Source organism: Aquarana catesbeiana, linkage group LG01 (assembly GCF_042186555.1).
Source record: "Aquarana catesbeiana isolate 2022-GZ linkage group LG01, ASM4218655v1, whole genome shotgun sequence".
Lineage (NCBI taxonomy): Eukaryota > Metazoa > Chordata > Amphibia > Anura > Ranidae > Aquarana > Aquarana catesbeiana.
Window position 1 is genome coordinate 822,329,981 of NC_133324.1, and position 22,122 is coordinate 822,352,102.

The 22,122-nt window shown below is 42.4% G+C and overlaps 1 protein-coding gene across 3 annotated transcripts in view; it reads left to right on the top strand.

The window, feature by feature from the left end:
- The window catches only part of LNX1 (ligand of numb-protein X 1), a 301,385-nt gene that overhangs the window by 72,624 nt on the left and 206,639 nt on the right, over positions 1 to 22,122 (top strand). The window contains exon 1 of one of the 3 annotated variants that reach the window (XM_073608442.1): positions 10,103 to 10,526. The exons of 1 other annotated variant lie outside the window; for it this stretch is intronic. In XM_073608442.1, the coding sequence (XP_073464543.1) occupies positions 10,435 to 10,526 (92 nt within the window). In that variant the 5' untranslated portion in view covers positions 10,103 to 10,434. Of the gene's footprint in view, positions 1 to 10,102; positions 10,527 to 10,561; positions 10,612 to 22,122 lie in introns of those variants that run through there. One more of the 3 variants, XM_073608443.1, reaches the window with a different exon arrangement.

Below are 22,122 nucleotides of genomic sequence, written 5' to 3' on the forward strand. Positions count from 1 at the left end.
AACTTTGTGCTTACCTCTAGAAAAAACAAGCAGTTAACCTATGCAGTGCCCCTCAAGTGTCAATAAATCCCCAAACTCTTTTTTGTGTCATTAACTTTAAAAGTATGGCCGGTACCTGGCTGAATAACCTTTCTATCATGCATATTTAGATTGTTAGTAAATATCTGGTTGATCCTGCTGTTTCAATAGACTTCCCTTTTCTGAGGGGTAAATTTTTTTTTTAGTTTTGGATAGAGAGGAGATGCCTTAGAACACCTGTTAGGGTTTTATTGCTGTTTGTGCCCGTTAGGGAGATTTACTGTCTATATTTGTTCTGTTTACCATTATCTAGGGTGGCACAGTGGTGTAGTAGTCTAGCACTTTTGCCGAGCAGTAAGAAGGGTTGCTGGTTCGAATCCCAACCACGACACTACCTGACTGGAGTTTGCATGTTCTCCCTGTGCCTGCGTGGGTTTCCTCCGGGTACTCCGGTTTCCTCCCACACTCCAAAGACATGCTGGTAGGTTAATTGGATCCTGTCTAATTTGTCCCTAGTGTGTATGAATGTGAGCTAGGGACCTTCGATTGTAAGCTCCTTGAGGGTAGGGACTGATGTGAATGTACAATGTATATGTAAAGCGCTGCGTAAATTGACGGTACCTGAAATAAATAAAATAAAATAAAAAAATCATCGAAAGTGAAAGTAAAAGAAAATGTTACATTTTGGGTTGTCCCGAGAAGAGTAATAGAGGAGAAATCTTCCAATAATGACATTCTGTTCTGGTGATCTGGGGGCGCCAGTGGATTCCCTTAATTTTCAGGAATTTCCTATCACTTTCTGTTTTGGCTGTGGGACAGGAAGTGAAGATAAATCTCCCCAATGGGCCACATATGGCAAAAAAACAAGACAGAAGTTATAACCCTCCTTTACTCTATTCAAAATAGAAAATAAATGTTTTGACTATAGTTCTTTTTTTTAACTCTAAGGAGGCTGAAACACAGAGGTGCAACAGCTTTCATTGCATGTGGTTGCCAGGCAGTTGCAATGCGGACCCATATGCTTAAATGGGCTGCATTTGGCAACAGTACTGCCCCTCAAATATGGCATGTTGTTTCACTTTTGACGCAACCGTGAGGCAAAGCATTGCGACTGTGGCATATGTACAAACCCTAAGTAGCTGCATGCTTTTCTTTAGGTGGGGCATTAAAAACGTGGCTTGACTATCTACTTTTACTGCTTCCCTGACCACCTATGTGAATAAGCCCTGCTGCTGTGTGAACAAGCCTTGTTAGAAAGCTGTATACTTCCTCCTTTCTGCTCTGGAGGCCACATCACGTGACTGTTTTCTGTTTATTATAGGGCAGCTCTTGCTATCTGGGGTAAATAAAATAGTGTTTTTTTTTCTCTGACAATATATAACCATAACAGCGCTAACTGGCTTTGTGTAGCCCCTGGCAAAACTAGGGGACTTTCTGCAGTGAGGTGTGCATCTATCATCACAGAGACAAGGTATTGTCCCCTGAAGATGTGCTATGGCATGAAACGTGTTGGGGTGGAGCTACGTGCTGACATCCTGCCGCCAATTCCATTTCCGGGACCGGTGGCCATCTTTATGAGTACACTCCTATTGTTTTATTGCTATGTTGCTGGATATGGCATTTTTATTTTAAAGCTTTATATGCTCTGCTTAACCGCTTGCTGACTGCCTCACGCACATTTACGTCAGCAGAATGGCATGGGCAGGCAAAGCAACGTATGTATACGTTGCTTTGCACCTGCCCCCTAGTGTGCGGCCACGGTCTCCGTGACCCTGCCCGCGGGACCCGCGGACTCGATGTCCGCCGGTGTTCCGCGATCGGGTCTCAGAACTGCAGAATGGGGGGATGCCTTTGTAAACAACACTGATCGTCTGCTCCCTCTCATCGGGAGCAGCGATCAGTGACGTTTCACAGTAAGCCACGCCCCCTATCAGTTAGAATCACTCCCTAGGACACACTTAACCCCTTCCCTGCCCCCTAATGGTTAACCACTTCCCTGCCAGTGTCATTTACACAGTAATCAATACATTTTTATAGCATTTATCGCTATATAAATGGCAATGGTCCCAAAATAGTGTAAAAAATGTCCAATGTGTCCGCCATAATGTCGCAGTCATGATAAAAATCGCAGATCGCCTCCATAACTAGTAAAAAAAAATTAATAATAAAAATGCCATAAAACTACCCCCTATATTGTAGACGCTATAACTTTTGCACAAACCAATCAATAAACGCTTATTGCAATTTTTTTTACCAAAAATATTTATAAGAATACGTATCGGCCTAAACTGAGGAAAAAAAATGTTTTTTTTATATATTTTTTGGGGATATTTATTATAGCAAAAAGTAAAAAATAATGCTTTTTCAAAATTGTCGCTATTTTTTTGTTTATAGTCCAAAAAATAAAAACCACAGAGGTGATCAAATACCACCAAAAGAAAGCTCTAGTTGTGGGGAAAAAAAGGACGTCAATTTTGTTTTGGAGCCACGTCGCACAACCGCGCAATTGTCAGTTAAAGCGATGCAGTGCCGAGTCACAAAAAGTGCTCTGGTCTTTTGCCAGCCAACTGGTCCGGGGCTAAAGTGGTTTTTAAAGAGGGCTTAATCATTTTTATTTTTTTTTATTTTTTTCACTTGTAGATTGTTTTCACATTATATTTTGACGCTGCACCCTGTATATTATTCGAGAGGTTTATGTATATTGACTTGCGTTGCTAGCTGCCAACATTAATTACTCTAGCGCAGACTTTTACTTTGCATATCATCACAGGGTGTCTGTAACTCCACCCACTGGTCCCACAGCGCAATCCGGAACAAGTTCTGCAGAATCACCTCACTGCACCAAATATGGAAAAAAATAAGAAAAAAAGCATTTAGCAACATTTTCATCTAGCGATCTATACATGTTTAGGTACATTGTTCTATTGACTGCATATACAATATACTGGAACACTTTAAGCACAGGTTTTGCTGTAAAGTAACTATCTTAGATCCATTTTTGAATTACCATATCAGGGAAGAAAATTAGTTTGTATTATTCTTTTATAGAACTTCTTAACAGGAAGTCAGGTGTGTGTTGCAAAGTAGGAAGGTGCATTAACCACTAAGGACACTTGTATACCTTACCTGACTCAAAATTAGAAGCCTTAGGAGATGAAAAGCCCCGGGTCCTGTGCTAACGATCCAGACCCAGAAATCTGGTGATCACCTAATTTCTGGGATAGCTTCTGATTGAGTATTACAGTAATCAGACACTGTGAAGCCTGCTCTTGTGTTTTTCTCTCTCTGAATAGAGAAGAAAGATACACAAATGCATATTTGGTAAACCTGCGTTTATACCTCCACATACCTTAAAACTGAATATTGACTGACTGCACAAATGCATATTTGGTAAATCTGTTTGTCACCACTGTTTCAACTCCATCTGTAGCCATGCTCACATTAGTTCAATGTTTATTTAGCCATTAAGTCTTACCTTATCTTTACAATTTTGGCCTTTTAGTCCCCTTGCAGTTTGATTGTGATGTGAAAGTTATGCCCTGCTAGCTGTGTTCCTAATATCCCCTCCTAATTGATTAATTGCCAGATTCAACCCACACCCAACACACAGTATAAAAACAAGGCCTTCTTTATGGGGGAGCACATACAGGGGGTTCTTCCAAAGAAGTGGGGTTCTTTAAATAAGTGGCACTTCTGCTCTTGCACTTCAGCGATTTGCACAAAGCTAACTATAACAGACTGCAGGTGACCCCATTTCCAAATTTTATCATCTTCCTCTCTGAAACATGCACTCTTTACCTCTCCTCCTTTTCACAATTGCTGCCTCTCTCCTCAAACTCTCTTTTCTTCATCCCTCTGCTCCACCCCACAATCTGTACATATCACCCTCACTTCTCCCCTCCCCCTATTACTGCACTCATCACCTCTTTCTAACTCTAAGCCCACTTGCTAACAAACCCCCCAGGATACTGAAGCATGTCCCCTCATACAAATCATATTCTCATATTACCTCCTTCACTCTTCTGCGTCTCCTAATTGCTGGAGATATTTCCCCAAACCCTGGGCCCCCCTTATTTAACTGTGCCCAACACACCCATCACCATCACCCTACACCCTCTGGCAGTAGTCGCAATCTACACAATTTAGTCTTCATTCCTCTTCTTCCCAACACCAGCCTCCCTCTCTCCTGCGCCCTCTGGAACGCCCGCTCTGTCTGCAACAAACTCACTGCTGTTCATGACCTCTTTGTCACTAATTCCTTTAATCTACTTGCTCTCACCGAAACCTGGCTCCACGAATATGACACCCCTTCTCCTGCTTCCCTCTCTCAGGGTGGCCTTCACTGAACTCACTCCCCTAGGCCTAATGGACGCAAGGGAGGTGGAGTGGGATTCCTCCTATCCCCCCAGAGCACCTTCCAGGTTATTCACCCTCCTCCCTCTTTTTCCCTCTCATCATTCGAAGCCCACTGTATACGTCTATTCTCTCCTACTTCCCTAAGAATTGCTGTGATCTACCGGCCCCCTGGACCATTATCGACTTTCCTTGATGAGTTTTTCTGCCTGGCTACCCTACTTTCTCTCTTCGGATATTCCCACAATCCTTCTCAGTGATTCCAACATCCCTGCTAATGCAAACACTTCTGCTACTTCTAAACTTCTTAGTCTAGACCTCTTCATTTGACCTGAAGCAATGGGTACAGGCTTCTACTCACTCTGATGGCAACACGCTTGACCTTGTATTCTCCTACCTATGCACTCCATGCAACTTCTCAAACAATCCTTTTCCTCTCTCCGACCACCACCTTATTAGTTTCTCTCTCCCCCTGTCTTCCACCACCTTTCCCTCCAATCGCCTAACCATCACCCGTAGAAACTTTCGCAACTTCAACTCCTCTCTCCTCTATTCTGCTACTGACCACCTCTATGACAAAATCTCTCCCCTGTCCTGCCCCAACCAAGCCACGTCCATCTACAATAAATCTCTGTCCTCCACCCTGGACAAGCTCTCTCCCCTCACTACACGCAGAATCAGGCCTCGACCCCTACAACCCTGGCAAACAGCTGACACTAAATTTCTCAAAAAACGTAGTCGCGCTCTTGAGCGTCTGTGGCACAAGACTAAGTCTCTCAAAGACTTCAACCAATATAAATCTGCCCTCCAAAAATACTATTCTTTCCTCCACACTGCCAAGCAAACCTATTTTACAACTCTTATTAACACCTTCTCATTCAATCCCCGTAAACTCTTCTCTACCTTCAACTCTCTACTTTATCCTCCACCGCCTCCACCCACTGACTTACTCACTGCCCAAGAAATCGCTAATCACTTCAAAAACAAGATTGATACAATCCGTGATGAAATCTCCATTCTACAGGTATCTCCCCCAGCTAAGACCCCATGTCAACAGGTACAACTGACACTCCCCCTATTCAAATCTGCTACCACAGACGAAGTTGCTAAACTCCTTTCTATCACCCAACTAACCACCTGTCCCCTGGACCCTATTCCCTCTCAAATGCTACGGTCACCCTCTGACCCCATCCTACACTGTCTAACCCACATCTTCAATCTCTCCCTCACCTCTGGCATCTTCCCCGATTCTCTAAAACATGCACTGGTCACCCCCATACTCAAAAAGCCTACCAATCTTAACAACCTACGCCCTATCTCCTTGCTCCCCTTTTCCTCTAAACTCCTTGAATGCCTTGAATACAACCAACTGAGTGACCACCTCATTAAAAACAACCTTCTTGATCCCCTTCAATCTGGATTTCACCCTCAACACTCCACAGAAACTGCTCTTTTAAAACTCACAAATGACCTACTAACTGCAAAAACCAACGGACACTATTCTGTACTCCTACTTCTGGACCTTTCAGCTGCCTTTGACACGGTTGACCACCCCCTCCTCCTCAAAAAACTTTACTCCCTTGGTCTCCGTGACTGTGCTCTTCAGTGGCTCTCATCCTACCTATCCCAACGCACCTTCAGTGTCACTTACAATTCTACTTCCTCCACTCCTCTTCCCTTTTCTGTCGGGGTCCCCCAAGGTTCTGTTCTTGGACCTCTTTTATTTTCAATCTACACCTCTTCCCTGGGTCAATATCATTTCTATGCTGATGACACACAAATCTATCTCTCCACCCCTCAACTCACTCCATCAGTCTCCTCACGCATCACTAACTTACTAACCCACATATCTGTATGGATGTCACACCACTTCCTCAAACTCAACTTGTCCAAAACCGAGCTTATAATATTTCCTCCCCCACGTGCCTCTTCCCCTGACTTCTCTGTCAAGAGCAATGGCAAAACCATCCACCCGTCCCCACATGTCAGGGTGCTAGGTGTTATCCTGGATTCTGAACTCTCCTTTCGGCCCCACATCCAATCACTTTCCGAAGCTTGCCGCCTCAACCTCCGCAACATCTCTAAACTACGTCCCTTTCTAGCCAGTGAAACCACAAAGCTCCTGATTCACTCCCTGGTTATCTCTCGCCTTGACTACTGCAACTCACTCCTCATTGGCTTACCTTTAAATAGACTATCCCCCCTTCAGTCCATCATGAATGCTGCTGCCAGACTCATCCACCTTACAAACCGCTCAGTGTCTGCTACCCCTCTCTGCTAATCCCTCCATTGGCTGCCACTCGCCCAACTAATTAAATTCAAAATACTAACAATAAGTTACAAAGCCATCCACAACTCTGCCCCCAGCTACATCACTAACCTAGTCTCAAAATACCAACCTAATCGCCATCTCCGTTCCTCCCAAGACCTCCTGCTCTCTAGCTCCTTCATCACCTCCTCCCATATCCGCCTCCAGGACTTCTCCCGAGCCTCGCCTATCCTCTGGAATTCCCTACCCCAATCTGTCAGACTGTCTCCAAATTTATCCACTTTTAGGCGATCCCTGAAAACGTTCCTCTTCAGAGAAGCCTATCCTGCCTCCATCTAACAACTGCACTATTTTCTCCATTAGCTCATCCCCCACAGCTATTACCCTTTTGTATAACTTGACCCTCCCTCCTAGATTGTAAGCTCTAACGAGCAGGGCCCTCTGATTCCTCCTGTATTGAATTGTATTGTACTTGTACTGTCTGTCCTAATGTTGTAAAGCGCTGCGTAAACTGTCAGCGCTATATAAATCCTGTATAATAATAATAAATAATAACCCTGTATCTTTTTCTTTCTTTGCAGAGAAAAAAAAAGTGTGTGTGTGTGTAAACAAAAACAAAAAAAAAACAATAATTAAAAAGAAAAGAAAAGAAAAAATACCTAGATCAATGTTTGATTTAGGTCAGTGCCAGGTTTAGTGTTTGGGTCAAGTAAGGGGCAAAGGTCATGGTCAGGATATTTTGGACAGGATTTAAAAAACAAAAAACAAATTTTAATTAGTATTAGTGTCAGTGTAATGCCCCGTACACACGGTCAGAATTTCCAACAACAAATGTTCTATGTGAGTTTGTTGTCGGAAATTCCCGACCGCGTGTAGGCTCCATCGGACATTTGTCGTCGGAATTTCCCACAACAAAAATTTGAGAGCTGGATCTCAAATTTTCCGACAACAAAATCCGTTGTTGTAAATTCCGATCGTGTGTACACAATTCCGACGCACAAAATTCCACGCATGCTCGGAATCAAGCAGAAGAGCCACACTGGCTATTGAACTTCATTTTTCTCAGCTCGTCGTATGTGTTGTACGTCACCACGTTCTTGGCGATCAGAATTTCCGACAACATTTGTGCGACTGTGAGTATGGCTGCAAGACAAGTTTGAGCCAACATCTGTCAGAAATAAATCCAGGATTTTGTTGTCGGAATGTCCGATTGTCTGTACACGGCATTAGTGTGTTTTAGGTATGGTAGTAGGTTATGGTAGTATCAATAAATATACAGCTAAATTTGAAAAGAATTATTTTTTTACTATTTTGGGCCAGGTATCCTTTGATAATGCAAACAAAATCAGGAGAATTCCATTGCCATTTACCACCAAATGAAAGCCCAATTTGTCCTGAAAAAACAGGTTTTAATTCACCTGGATGCACAAAATAGTTGTGGTGATATGTACGATTTTACTAACGCATATCAAAGTTGTAAAATTGTGCTTAGGCATCAAGATTTGTTTTACCCTTAAGCGTAATGGGGTTAGTGTTTGACTAGACTGTCCCTCAAAAGTATACTACTACATTTTTAAAAATGTTACAATAGTGTTATTATCGGATTGACAATGTATAATATGTTAAATAAGCAGTTCTGGTTCTCTGTTGGTCAGTGTTCCTGCATGAAACATATATCTAATAAAGTATTTTAAAGGGGTTGTAAAGGTATACATTTTTTCACCTTAATGCATTCTATTACTTACCTTTTTTTTTTTACCTTACTTCTTTTACTTACCTGATACCTCAAAAACTCGCCTGCTCGTTCCCGACCTCCATTCAGCCGATCAGCCTGGTCGCTGATTGGCTATAGTGGATGGATTGAAAGCAGCGCAGCCATTGGCTCGCGCTGCTGTCAATCACATCCAATGACGCGGCGCGCCGGGGGGCGGGGCCGAGTGATACAGCGAGCGGCTATAGCCGCCGGCTGTATCACGGGAGCGCGCCCGCAATAAGGAACCACCATGCGAGGGAGCTCGCATTAAGGTGGTTAGTTATTGCGGGGAGGAGCTGAGACAGCCGCCGAGGGACCCCAGAAAAGCAGGTTCGGGGCCACTCTCTGCAGAACGAGCTGCACAGTGAAGGTAAGTATAACATGTTTGTTATTTTTAAAGAAAAAAAAAAAATACCTTTACAACCCCTTTAAGACTTTGTAATGTTGTGCTGACATGATATAGTTTTGATACTAAGGCTTTGCCGTACACAGCTCAATCTTTTGGTCGATACCTGCTGAATGGTCTGGAATGCGAGCTGCGAGTGGCCCATTCAATACTACCTGGCTTGACAAATTTTAATTGAAAAATTGAGGGAGCTGTCTGGAAAATTGTCCACTGAACAGTATTTGCATCCAATCAGTCACAGTCAGACATCGGTTATTCAGTCAGACATCGGTTATTCAGACAGCGGCAGGGGCTGAATACAATAACAAGCAGGGAAGATTCCTCTATCAAGCTGTTTAGTGTAGATGGAGAGATCTATTTGATTTCTCTTGTACCACCCATGGGCTAAATGAGAGAAATCTATGCATCTATGACTAGCTTAAGATTCAACTTCTATTCAATAAATATTATATGACAGTTTCAATGTCACCCAAAGCTTATATTTCAGTTTTTGGTGGACATCAATGTGTTAAACCTCCTACAGTTTTCTTATATTTCTCAGAGACTTCAGGCTGATATTCTCCTGCTTTGCCCCTTCACACAAGTCTATACAAAGATTTTACCCCCTTGAAGCTAGATTATCCAGTGATCTAACTTTCTATACTGTGAATCCATCAGAAGATCCTGGCAGCATCATTTACCTTTGTGGCCACAAGAATGGGTCAAAGCTATAACCCCGGTGGGGATACGGTAATTCTTCCTCCACTTCTGATTTTGGTCATGTCTGTGATAATCAGATTATTGCTAATGATTTATCATTTACAGGGCAATCAAAGCACTTTTGTTGGTTGATGGAGTTCATTATTGCTTTGTGAGATCTTCTAACGAGTGCATCTAATCCTTTTCACTCCTATGGAGAGGAGCAAAGGATTAACAGCAGTGCAAATATGTCATCAGGCAAGAATTGTGATTGCTCCCATGCCTATGGCCACCCTAAAACCAGCATGTCATCCAACTTGTTGTCAGAAACTAAATGGTTATATCAGTTTTGAGTGGAGCTGACCACTTTAACAGTGTGCAACAAAAGGGCTTAAGATTTTTTTGTGAACACATTATAATTTTCCTAAAATATTACAGAGCCTATTAATATACACTGATTGCAAAGGTTCATCTACTTAAAGAGGTTGCATCATAGTACAGTATATATGTACATTGCACAGCATCAAGCAGTCAGAGCTTGTTGGTTGCCTAAGCTCTCACAACCCATCTGCTTCTAGCCAGTGATGTAAATGTACCAGCTGTTTATAAAGAACCACTCTGTGTCGTGCAGGAGGCTGGTCCCTTTACCTTACATCAGCCTTGTTTCCCAGCATAAGTCACTGTCTCGCCATCCATGCTGCATTGTCTCTAAACCTTCCACATCTCTAGCAATCTAGCATCCAAATGAACTAATCCTCTTACAGGTCAATGATTTTTTTTTCTGCCTTGCTTAGTTTGAAATTACAATCAGAACCATGATGTGCTACATCTGATATTACCAAGCAGCAAACCAACTGCAAAAAAATATTGGAAACCTCTTCTTTTTTTTTTTTTTTTTTGGTTAAAAGCAATCAAGAAATTGGTCAGGAGGAAGCCATATCAACGTTGTGCTCAAAAATGAAGGCTCTTCTCTTATTGGTTCTACCTTGGCTAAGCCCTGCCAACTATATAGACAATATGGGCAATCTACATTTCCTGTATTCTGAACTGTGAGTACTCACAGTCAACCTATATGTGTGTCTGTGTGTGATGTCCACATATGTGTCCAAGACCTCCCTGTTGTGATCATTCAAGGTAAATGTGTTTTTTGTGTACATTCAACAATGGTAGTTTACAATCAGAACTCTTGTGTTTATTAAAAACATGTTATCGTGTGCATTTTTCCCATTTGTCTTGGTGTTTTTTTTAATGGCAGACCATGCAAAGTATGTCAAAGCACAGGTTGGTGTAGAAGGAGTTAAAAGCTATTTGCAGTTTGCATTTATATGTACTATTAAGTCAGGAAATGCTAAGAGAGTTATTATTTCAGTATTGCTGTATTATTATTACTATTCTTATATCTGATAATGTTGACATAAATTATACAGTGTGTTTATGTGTCTGTGTATGCATACTGTATATTAATATTATAGCTACTACTATAATATTTAAGTGTTACATTCCAGCATAGCCAATAATTTAAGGTCAATAAGAGACACTTTTCAACAATAAACCTTATGACTGTAGTACCGTAGTATATCAGCAACACAACGGTGTGAGAATTTTGCCCTTGTTAGCCACCATTCTCGTCCTTTGCATTCACCTGTCCCTTTAAGAGACCTGATTTGTATGCTTAGAGTACATAGTCAGCATCCTCTTATACAAGAAGAATGTTCGCCTTTCCTCATGAATGAGCAATGAAAAAAAAAAATCATGTGTTTGCTGACAAGGAAACAATCCTATTTCTTGTGGGATTACCAAGCAGCAACAATAAAGTGACCGGGATGTGCATCAGTGTGAAATATCTATGTGATCCATTGATATCTCCCATGACCATGTTACTTGAAAAATCATAAAAATTCCAGACCACACGTGAAATAACCTCTTAGCTGGTCAGTAGATTCCGCCAGATGGATTAGCCTTGGTGATTGGAAGGATTGGGTTAAAATGACATTTCAAGAGCACTTCAATCCGGCATCTGCACTTGACAGCAAGCAAGACTGACCCTGATCAAGCAGATCTAACAAATGGGGACAGGAACAAAGAGCTTGTTGTCGAATCCATCTCCATCCCTGAAGCACATCGTTAATCATTAATTAATAGCTGTGTAATTGCACATACTAAGGCAGGAAAAGGTGCCACAGAAGCAATGCCTATTCCTCAATTAGTCCTGTGTGAAGTCTGAATCAACAGCTATTTTTTGTCACGTGTCCTTCTGTTTACGTTCAGTGATCTGCATTTAAGATATGGTGAGATGTAGACACATGTAGGTCGGAATTGTTTTAATAGTCAAAGCTCAGTAGCACAGTTGAGTGCTAATCCAGCACAGCGTAGACTTGCAACGTCAACAGATTAATGTAAGAACTGGAAGTAAGTAGTACTGCCACTGATGTTGTGTCATTAGTCATTTAAAAGAAAACTGTACGGAACGAATACAAAGACTGCAAATGCTGACAACTGCTTCTGACAATCTGAGTTATAGGCTGTCATGCTGATCCGATGGCTTCAGTACTTTCTGATGTACAGACCTGGAACAAATTGGGACCTCTGACGTTACTCTGACTTTGCAGATCTGCATGCTTATTCCAGGTCAGTGACTCTGAAAATAGTAAAGCCAGAGATAGCCATGTAGGTCAGCAATGGCAGCCCTGCCATTACTGGGCACTGTGTAATAGGTCAAAGAGAGAGAGCCTAATAAAAAAACCTTTAGAAGTCCAAAATCATTATCGTTCAACTGGTTACAGCAAACAGGAAAAATTACAGCCATAGAGTTTTGGGGGCCACACAATCACCCTTCATCAGGGCAGGGTACAATGGCAGAATGTTAAGTGGACTCAAAAGTACTCCTAAACAGATTGATCTCCAGGTAGAGTATGTCATAGTACAGCCTTTTTCAACCAGGTGCCTTGAGGTTTCTTCAGAGGTGCATTGGCAAAATGCCTAAACTTTGCCCCAAAATTGTATACAAGCTGGAGAGTGGATGAAACCTGCTGTTTAGTTTTCATTGCACACCATCAGAACCTTCTAGCTGCCAACCTCCTAACGACCAATGACATCATAAGTTGATAAGGAGGATGTCAGTTTCCTGCATATCTTCCTTGTTTGACCCTCCCTTACCTCTCTCCATCAGCTTTGGGGTCTCATTATCTAAGTGATGAAGAAAAACTGAGGGAGAAGAGAAACATTGGAATACTAATCAGTACCAGTTTACAAAAGTGTGTTTGCTTTGGAAGAATAAATCACCTCTAATGGTGGGTGTCCTACGTGTATTGATGTTGCTGCATTATGTAAAATTTTTAGAATAGTTCTTACATTTTAGAATGGGACGCCTCAAGACTCTCCATAATTTTGGAGGGTGCCTCGAGATTGTCCCTAATTTTAAAGGGTGCCTTGGCTGAAAAAAGGTTGAGAAACATTGTCATAGACAATAGTCAGTGCTGGTGTTCACTGTGGAACTAGCAAGGGCCATTTGACTTTGGACAACTAAGGATTTTTCATTTGGCACTCTCTTTGACTTATTACATTTGGATGTCTCCACTCAGGTGAATGTCCTCCCCTTGGGGATACCCCTTTCTTGTGTTGAGCTGCCGAATACAGACCTGTTGGGCTCAAGTAATGACTTTGATTAATGACGTCCACATTCTGATAACCTGTGAAAATCTGTGTCCAGCGCCCTTATTTCACTACCTCTTTAACCATTGCTGGACACTGTGTCAATGGTTCTTTTCAGCTGAACATGAATATTTTGCTGGATGACTACTTTTCATTACAAAAGGGTATCTTGTGCTCGTATAGCAGACTGCCTTGCTATCCAAATCCCTACTACATTATTTCTTCCTGAGCATGAATCTGTGTTCCCTGGTTCTCTGCCCCTCTCTCTATGTCCCTTGGTGAAGGATGGTACAGAACAGAATCATGAAGTGATACATGACTTCAGGTCCCCCAGAATGACTTTGAAAGCTTTCTGAAGCTGACTGCAATGCCTAACATAAAACTTTGTTTGAGTTATCACATTGGTTGGCATGTTATCGTGCTTTACTTGCGCAATGCAGTACTACAGACCAAAACTTGTGTATGTGGCATTTTTGGCAGGGCAAAGCAAGTGCACTGAGAAGGTACGTTGGGGTTCATTTCAGAATGAACCCTGTATTGCAATAACGCATGCATTACCCCACCACACTACTGTGTATATGCTCTGAGGGTAAACGGAGTGCACATTATAGCAATATCTACTGAAAAGCACTATTTTTACTGACTGATATCCATGCACATCTTCCATCAGGAATGGTCATATCTTTACAGGACTCCTTTACTCATATAATGCAACATTTTGTCACCAAACAAATCTTGGCTGTTGAGGAATATAGGGCAAAAACTGTCCTAATACCATTAGGAATATACCTTGCTTGCCTATAAATGACCCACCCTACCCCCTTCCAAAAAGACATTAGACCTGTCTTTTGTTGAAAGGGCATGGACACAGCTTTATTGATACATACAAATAAATCCAACAGTGATGTCCAACAGACTGAAAACTAACAGTTTACAACCCAATTAACATGGATTCAAGGTATGGATTCAAGGTCTGCCCTAACCATAATTTCAACACAGACATCCCAACTACACAAAGCACAATGAGGGGATCAGTCAGGAACCATTTTTAACTTGAAAGTTAAAATCCCGCCAATAAAGCTGTGACAATATTAATATGGGAAGGGAGGGAAGATCCTCTGAGGCTGACAAAGGTCCTTTGGCAGATGTGAATTCGGGTGAGTGTGACCCTGCACGTCCACGTCTGTGAGGGAAACCATTTTTTATAGACCCACACCAATTGCCTGCAATTTCCTTGATACCAAATAACTTCTAATACTACTTCCTATTCACTGCCATGCCCCCAGTAGTCAAGAACACTTGTCCCTAAAGCTCACACTCTCAAATATTATCAGTGGTGCTCATGTCTGGCCCTCAAAGCCTACTAACAGTGAATGTTTTATTCAGTACCAATTGGGGGAACAGCAGCATTATCTGGCACTTGTTACTATCATCCCTTCCTTGGCAGCAGAGTCCCTGAAATGAATTTCTTATTATCACTAAAGGAAGTCACTCTTTAGTACCTGTTGTGTGTACCCATGGTCATCATCAGCATTTAAGATTCTAAATGTGCTGTACTACAGAAATGAGAGTGGAACAGAGTAAATGTGATCAGTTGACCACCAGTTCAAAATTAGTTTTTTGTTTGGGGGACTGTTAAGAACCCAAAGAAGTCTAAAGAAGTGTACTTATGAGTAGATTTATTCTTAAACAAGTTAAGGTGCTTCTACGGTATAAAAATATTCTGGGTTGATTGGCTGAATAGAATGTGCACTCTCCCAATGTCAGGTTTGATATTATTTTGGAGTTCTGATGAGCACTACAGCACTTCCCTATTAATCCTCATTACCGCACCTCCAAAAGCTAAATGGAAGAATGCCTGGCAAATAAGAGCAAGCTGAACACAACATCTCCCACAAATGCAACTGCCTGTGAATACACAGAAAATCTAATAAAATGCATTACCAAATAAAAAGCAATTGCAAAAAAGCCCTTTCCATACCAAGCATGTTCTGCAAAAATACTCTCTTTGTAGCTTATTTTATATAGATAGAACATGCAGCTCGGTGTTAGAACTAGACTAACTTAATTGGCAAACAGTTGGGCAACATTTTGGGATACGCTTTGGGTAGTAAAGTGTAATTCATATATTTTTAAATTAATTTTATTTAAATATTATTCTTCAATAGACCTAGTGTCAGAGAGATATTCCACTATATGTGCTAAGTAATATTTAGTGTAATGCCCACAGGTGTATATTACCTCTCAAATCCCCCTAACAATCATGTCTCCCCATTTTTCTACAGGAAGGTCAGGACCATCTTTGCTTGAGCCTCATGCAGAGTCAGTGTCCACTTCCTGGACTGAGATACTGGCCCAGAGATGACAGGGTACAGTTTGTCCCAAACAACTCTTTCCCCCCTGCTGTTGCCTCTCACCTGTCAGGAGAAGTACAGCCAAAGCTTGCTTGGCTGTACTTCTCCTATGGATTACAGGAGTGCAGTTCATTTTGCACTCCTGTGACCTGGTTTCAGCAGACAGCAGGCTAAAGCCCACTGTCGGCTGACTTCGCAGAGCCGGTCCAAGCTTGGGAAAGATGGCTACCATATGGTAAGGATCCGCCCACATGCCTAGACCATCACTCGGCTCAGCCTCTCAGTGAGGAGCTAAAAGCCTGAGTCAGCCACTCCCGCCCCTCCACAGCCGAGCGCAGGGGGCAGAGCAGAGAGCCGGTGACTGACAGTCACCAGCTTTCTGTTCAGGGAGCCACAAGAACCGAGCGATCGGTGGTAATTTTAATAGCTATAGCAGCCGGAGGGGAGAGGAGGAGATGGCTAACACAGACACACAAAGCTGATAGGCAGGGAGGTAGGGGAAGAGAAAGAGAGGAGAGACAGCATAAGACGGAGGCACATAAACTGACACAGTATAACGGATCAGTAGCCATGATTATCGTGGTCAGCACACCAAGGGGGACACAGGAACTGGCAGGATTAACCAGGTTTTTTAGAACATCAAGAGGGACAAATGACACAGCACAAGCACTGTGCTGTGTATTCTACTGTAAAGGATCAGGATATTTTTTTTATGGTTACAACCACTTTAAATTACAGCAGTCCCATTGAGTGGCCATTAGAGATAGGAAACACTGAGGAAATGCGTTCCTCCTGCCTGCAGCCAACTAATACAATTTTTCTTAAAAGACGCCCATCCTAGATCATCATTATTATTATAGATAATATAGATATAGATCATACCTGATACCCAGGCACAGTCACTTGACTAGAGTTTAAAGTGGAACTAAACTCCCCTATCCTTTGCAGCTAGAGATGGGCTTGGGCGTGTTTGAAATGCATGCCCGATCCCACCAGGAAGCTGACACTGCACACCACTAATCACAGGCAGTGAGACATTTCCCGATCCACAGCTGCACAGATCGAGAAATGTCTCACTGCCTGTGATTAGAGCTGTGCAGTGTCGGCTTCCTGGCGGGATCAGGCAGGTGGGATTTCGAACACGCCCGAGCCCATTCCTATTTACAGCCATGGAAGCTGCCATCTTAATCGCTTTTTTATCTGCAGTTGCATGGTGCTGCACATGTGCTCAGTTATGACACCTGCCATTTTGATGGCTTGACAGTTCAGTTGAGAGCAGAATCAGTTGTGACAGTTCTCATTCATTTAATGCCTTGAATGTAACTGTTTTGAGAAATAGTTAAATCAATGTATTTTTAGTTCCGCTTTAACAATTTCTTTTAAATGATCTAAGGTGCATTATAAAAGGTAAATGTGATATGTTTGGATTCTAAAGTTACTAAAGTTCCACTTTATAATTGTAGTATAGCAGTTGGAACATTACACCTAATGATGTGGCTGAAAAAGACATATCTTTGCAAAAATAAGTAGACAGATAAATAGACAGGTGCATATATACACTTATTTGTACAATATGTGCATATCTTAAAGTGGAACTTAACCCTCCTATCGTTTTCAGCCAAGGCAGCTGCCATCTTGGCCTCTGTTGGATCTTTAACTGCCATGATGCTGCACATGTGATCAGTTATGACACCAGTCATTTGATGGTTTGACAGTTTGGTTGAGAGCACAACCAATGTGACAGTTCTATTGACGGCACGTGCCTGGGAATGTAACTGTTTTTTAAACTAATCAATGGGTTTAGATCCGCTTTAATTTTTGCAGGATTCGCCTAAATATTTTGGTACATAAAACACAAAAATCTGCTTCAGATCAACATCCAAATCAGGGTGATTCCAGTCAGAACTCATCCAGTAGCTAATTTCTTCCAAACATTATTTATGGGTGGAGCTAAAAAGCTTTTTAAAATCAACCTGTCATATAAACTGGGACAATGTACAGTGATCATCCCACTGTCTTTAATGAACAAGGAATGGCTTGCTTTTATATGTGTAGCAAGGAAGGAAACAAGAGACATGCCTAGAATTATAGCATGTTGTGGTATGAAGCAATGAGCATAGAATGTTGATACTGAGCATTGGGTATGTACTGTCTATTTGACTGTTGCTGAGCACTAGAGCAATGGGTAGCATTCTTAGTCATATATAGATATGAGTGAAATTAAAAGTTTCCAGCCAAAATTGGAAGATTTTGACAACATTTCTCTACTTTGATCAAATGTAATGAAGTCAATAGAGAGGGCAAAACAAATGTGTTTGTGTTTGTGTTTTTGGTTTTTAATGGCCCTTAAAGGTTACAGAAGATCCTTTCAAGTTTCAACTATCCTTTATCTGTTTGTGCCAAAAATGGCCTCTTGTTTAATTCAATATTTCATTTTTTTTCAAAACAAAAAGATGAAATAAAACATTTGAAAGCATCAATACAGAAATTACAATACAATTCAGTAGGAACTAGGAATCGGGTAGGAAGGAAAACAAAAATTCACAGAACACTATAATAAAAACCCTAAATTAAGCTTAATACTTCCCAATTAAACCTAGTGGTGCCTGCTAGAACCTGTGTTAGAATTCAAATTATTCCCTGTGGAGCCCCTTGAATTTAATTCCTAAACTGTACATGGTACTTTGCCTAAGTCAGGATTGGTTCTAAGCCCCTGTTCTGTTAATGTTTCAAATTCCAGAGCCTGTTCTGCCGACTATAGTTCTGCCATTTATCAGTTGAATGAAAGAGGTGTTACTTCGATGCCAGGGATTAATCTCAACTTGAGTAGAAGCCAAGGTCCCAGGCATAGCCTGAGCTTAGGATCCATGAAGCTCCGCGGAAATTATTTGATTAATAACAAAGGTATTTCACTGTAGATAATTCTAAAGACTCAGACCCAGCCAGGTTAGGCTCACTTTAAGTTTGTACATGGTGATGTCCTGAATATGTGTCTAAGGCAAAATGTATGTCCTTTAGAAAATTACATAAACATATTGGGGTTGATGTAAAAAGGCAAATAGAGTGTGCTCTTGGCAAGTGCAGTTGCTCCAGAGCTTTGTAAATGAGGGGAAACCCTGCTGACTTCCATCATCCAATCATGTGCAAGCAAAAAATGCTATTTTATTTTTCTAGCATGTTATTGGGTATTCATTGTAAAGGGAAACCATTGCAAAGTGCACAGTCTATTTGCCTTTAGTAAATCAAAAACCATTGCTATGTGGCTTGTTTGTTTGCTTCTTTTACTTTTTTTTCCACAATGATTTTGCATTCCATTATTGTTCAGGCAGACAGTCATCACTAGCCTGATGTATCTATATGGCTGTGAAAAATTGCTTTCAATACCCTATAGAAACTCATCAGATATGAAAGTTCTGGCAGGAGTCTTTTTTAGGTTTCACTCTGCATCTGTGCAAGAACCTCTTAGCAAGCAAACCTAATTACCTTTTTGTAGGAAAGTAATCCCAGCTGTTAGTGTCATGGTAAATAAACCTCAATTGCGCAACAGTGTACGGTTTGTAATTACTTGGCCAGGCTTGTTACCATCTTTGTAGATATATGGAAGTGTAGATTTCATAAAGAAAATGCCACGGAAAGGAATATATTAAAGCCATTTGTACGCTTTTTGTACGGGACTGTTGGTATATTTTCGCTTGATCGGTGCTTGCAGTCAATCGGCTGCAGCACTAATTTGTGTATTCTGGCAGTAGGGGAATCACGCTACCACAATACAATAGTGTATTATGAATTGTGAATGGGGGATTCGGTTCAGTGTTTTGATCAGCCGGCTTTATAAATAAAAAAACAGGCTTTATACTTACCTTTCCGGGGCTGCCACTTTCCTTCTCCCCTGGCCACAGCAGGCATTTGATACTTTGGTTGTGTTAAATACCTGTTCCCCCCATTATGTGCTGTGTTTTCTCCTGTTGGCTGACCCTCCTGTTTTGTATATAGACTGCAAGTGACCCTTATTTCTCCATTAAGGTCTTTCATCTGTCTTTCCCACTCTATTTCTAATCTCTCCTCCCTGTAACATGCGCTCTCTACCTTTCCTTCTCACTTTTGTGTCCACTCTCCATAAACAGGCTTTCCTTCACCCCACTTCTCCACCCTGCAGCTTTTTCATATCACCCTCACCCCTGCCCTTTCCGTATTACTGCACTCATTACCTCCTGGCTCCTGCTAATTCTGAACCTACATGCAAAGGAAACCTGAAGAGCACTGGGGCTTGTCCCTATATATAAATTCCACACCTATAATACCTCCCTCAGCCGTCTGCTTTTCCTAAAGTCTGGAGATATACCAATCCGTCATACCATTATGACCACTGACAGGTAAAGTGAATAACATTGATTATCCCATTACAATGACACCTGAAAGTCAGTGGGATATATTAGGCAGCAAGTGAACATGTTGTCCCTGAAGTTGATGTATTGAAAGCAGAAAAAAATGGGCATGCGTAAGGATTTGAGCAACTTTGACAAGGGCCAAATTTTAATGGCTAGAAGACTGGGTCAGAGAAACTCCAAAACTGCAGCTCTTGTGGGATGTTCATGGTCTGCAGTGGTCCTACTAAAAGTGATCCAAGGAAGGAAAACCAGCAAATGTTTAGCCAAGGCTCATTGATGCACGTGGGGAGCAAAGAGTGGCCAGTGTAGTCCAATCCAGTGTAGTGTAGTCCAACACACAGTGCATCTCAGTTTGTTGTGTGTAGAGCTTAATAGCTGCAGATCGGTCAGGGTGCCCAAGCTAACCCGTTTCCACAGCCAAAAGTACCTACAATGGGCACAGAAGCATCAGAACTGGACCACAGAGCCATTGAAAAAAGTGGCCTGGTCCAGGGGCATAACTAGAACCTTCAGGGCCCCGGTGCAATAAACCGCGATGGGCCCCTTGACCCCTCCCCCCTTCCATCTGACCCCCAGCAATTGGGGTCCATGGCTATCCTCCCAGAACTCTGCCTCCCGTATGCCCCCTGGGCCGTGCATCCAGCGCAATCATAGCGGCCCTTTACCATGTGATTAGCTGTTCACATGTAAACAGACCTGCTGGGTATCAGCAGCCCTTTCCTCCCACGCTGTGTCTGTGTAAGGAAAGGAGAGGCTTTAACTGTCGAAAAAGGCAGTAAATTGTTTACACTGATAATCAGTGCTGCCTATCAGTGCGCATCAATGCCACCTATTATTGTCCATCAATGCTGCCTATCAGTGCCGCCTATCATTGCTCATCAATGCTGCCTATCAGTACCACCCCTCAGTGCCCATCAGTGCCGCCCATCAGTGCTCATCAATGCTGCCTATCAGTGCTGCATTTCAGTGCCGCCTATCAGTGCTAATCAGTACTGCCTATCAGTGCCCATCAATTCCACCTATCAGTGCCCATCAATGCTGCCTACCAAAGCCTAGTGCCGCCTATCAGTGCCCATCAATGCCGCCTATTAGCGTCCATCAGTGCCACCTACTAGTGCTGCTTATCAGTGCTCAATGCCCATCAGTGCCACCTAAAAGTGCCCATCAATTCCGCCTATCAGTGCAGCCTATCAGTGCCACCTATTAGAGCTTATCAATGCCGCCTATTAGTGCCCATCAGTGCCACCTATCAGTGCTCTTAAATGCTGCCTATCAGCACCTATCAGTGCCACCTATTAGTGCCACTTATTCGTGCCCATCAATGCTGCCTATCAGTGCCGCCTATCAGTGACATCTATTATTGCTCATCAATGCTGCCTATCAGTGCCCATCAGTGCCATCTATTAGAGCTTATCAATGCTGCCTATCAGTGCCCATCAGTGCCACCTATCAGTGCTCTTAAATGCTGCCTATCAGCACCTATCAGTGCCACCTATTTGTGCTCATCAATGCTGCCTATCCGTACTCATCAATGCCCATCAGTGCCACGCTGCCTATCCGTGCCACAGACCATTGCTTATTCATGCGACCTATCAGTGCTCATCAATGCTGCCTATCAGTTCTCATCAATGCCCATCAGTGTCACGCTGCCTATCCGTGCCACAGATCATTGCTCATCAATGTCATTGCCACCTATCAGCACTGCCTATCTGTACAGCCTATTAGTGCCCATCAACACCTCCTATCAGCACTGCCTATCAGTGTAGCCTATCAGTGCCCATCAATACCTCCTATCAGCACTGCCTATCAGTGCAACCTATCAGTGTCCATCAATGCCTCGTATCAGCACTGCCTATCAGTGCTTTTCAATGATGCCTATCAGTGCCACCTATTAGAGCTTATCAATGCCGCCTATCAGTGCCACCTATCAGTGCTCTTAAATGCTGCCTATCAGTGCCACCTATCCGTGCCCATCAATGCTGCCTATCAGTGCTGCCTATCAGTGACATCTATTATTCCTCATCAATGCTGCCTATCAGTGCCACCTATCAGTGCTCATCAATGCTACCTATCAGTGCCACTTATCAGTGCTCATCAATGCTGCCTATCCGTGCTCATCAATGCCCATCAGTGCCGCGCTGCCTATCCGTGCCACAGACCATTGCTCATTCATGCGACCTATCACTGCTTATCAATGCTGCCTATCAGTGCTCATCAATGCCCATCAGTGTCACGTCGCCTATCTGTGCCAC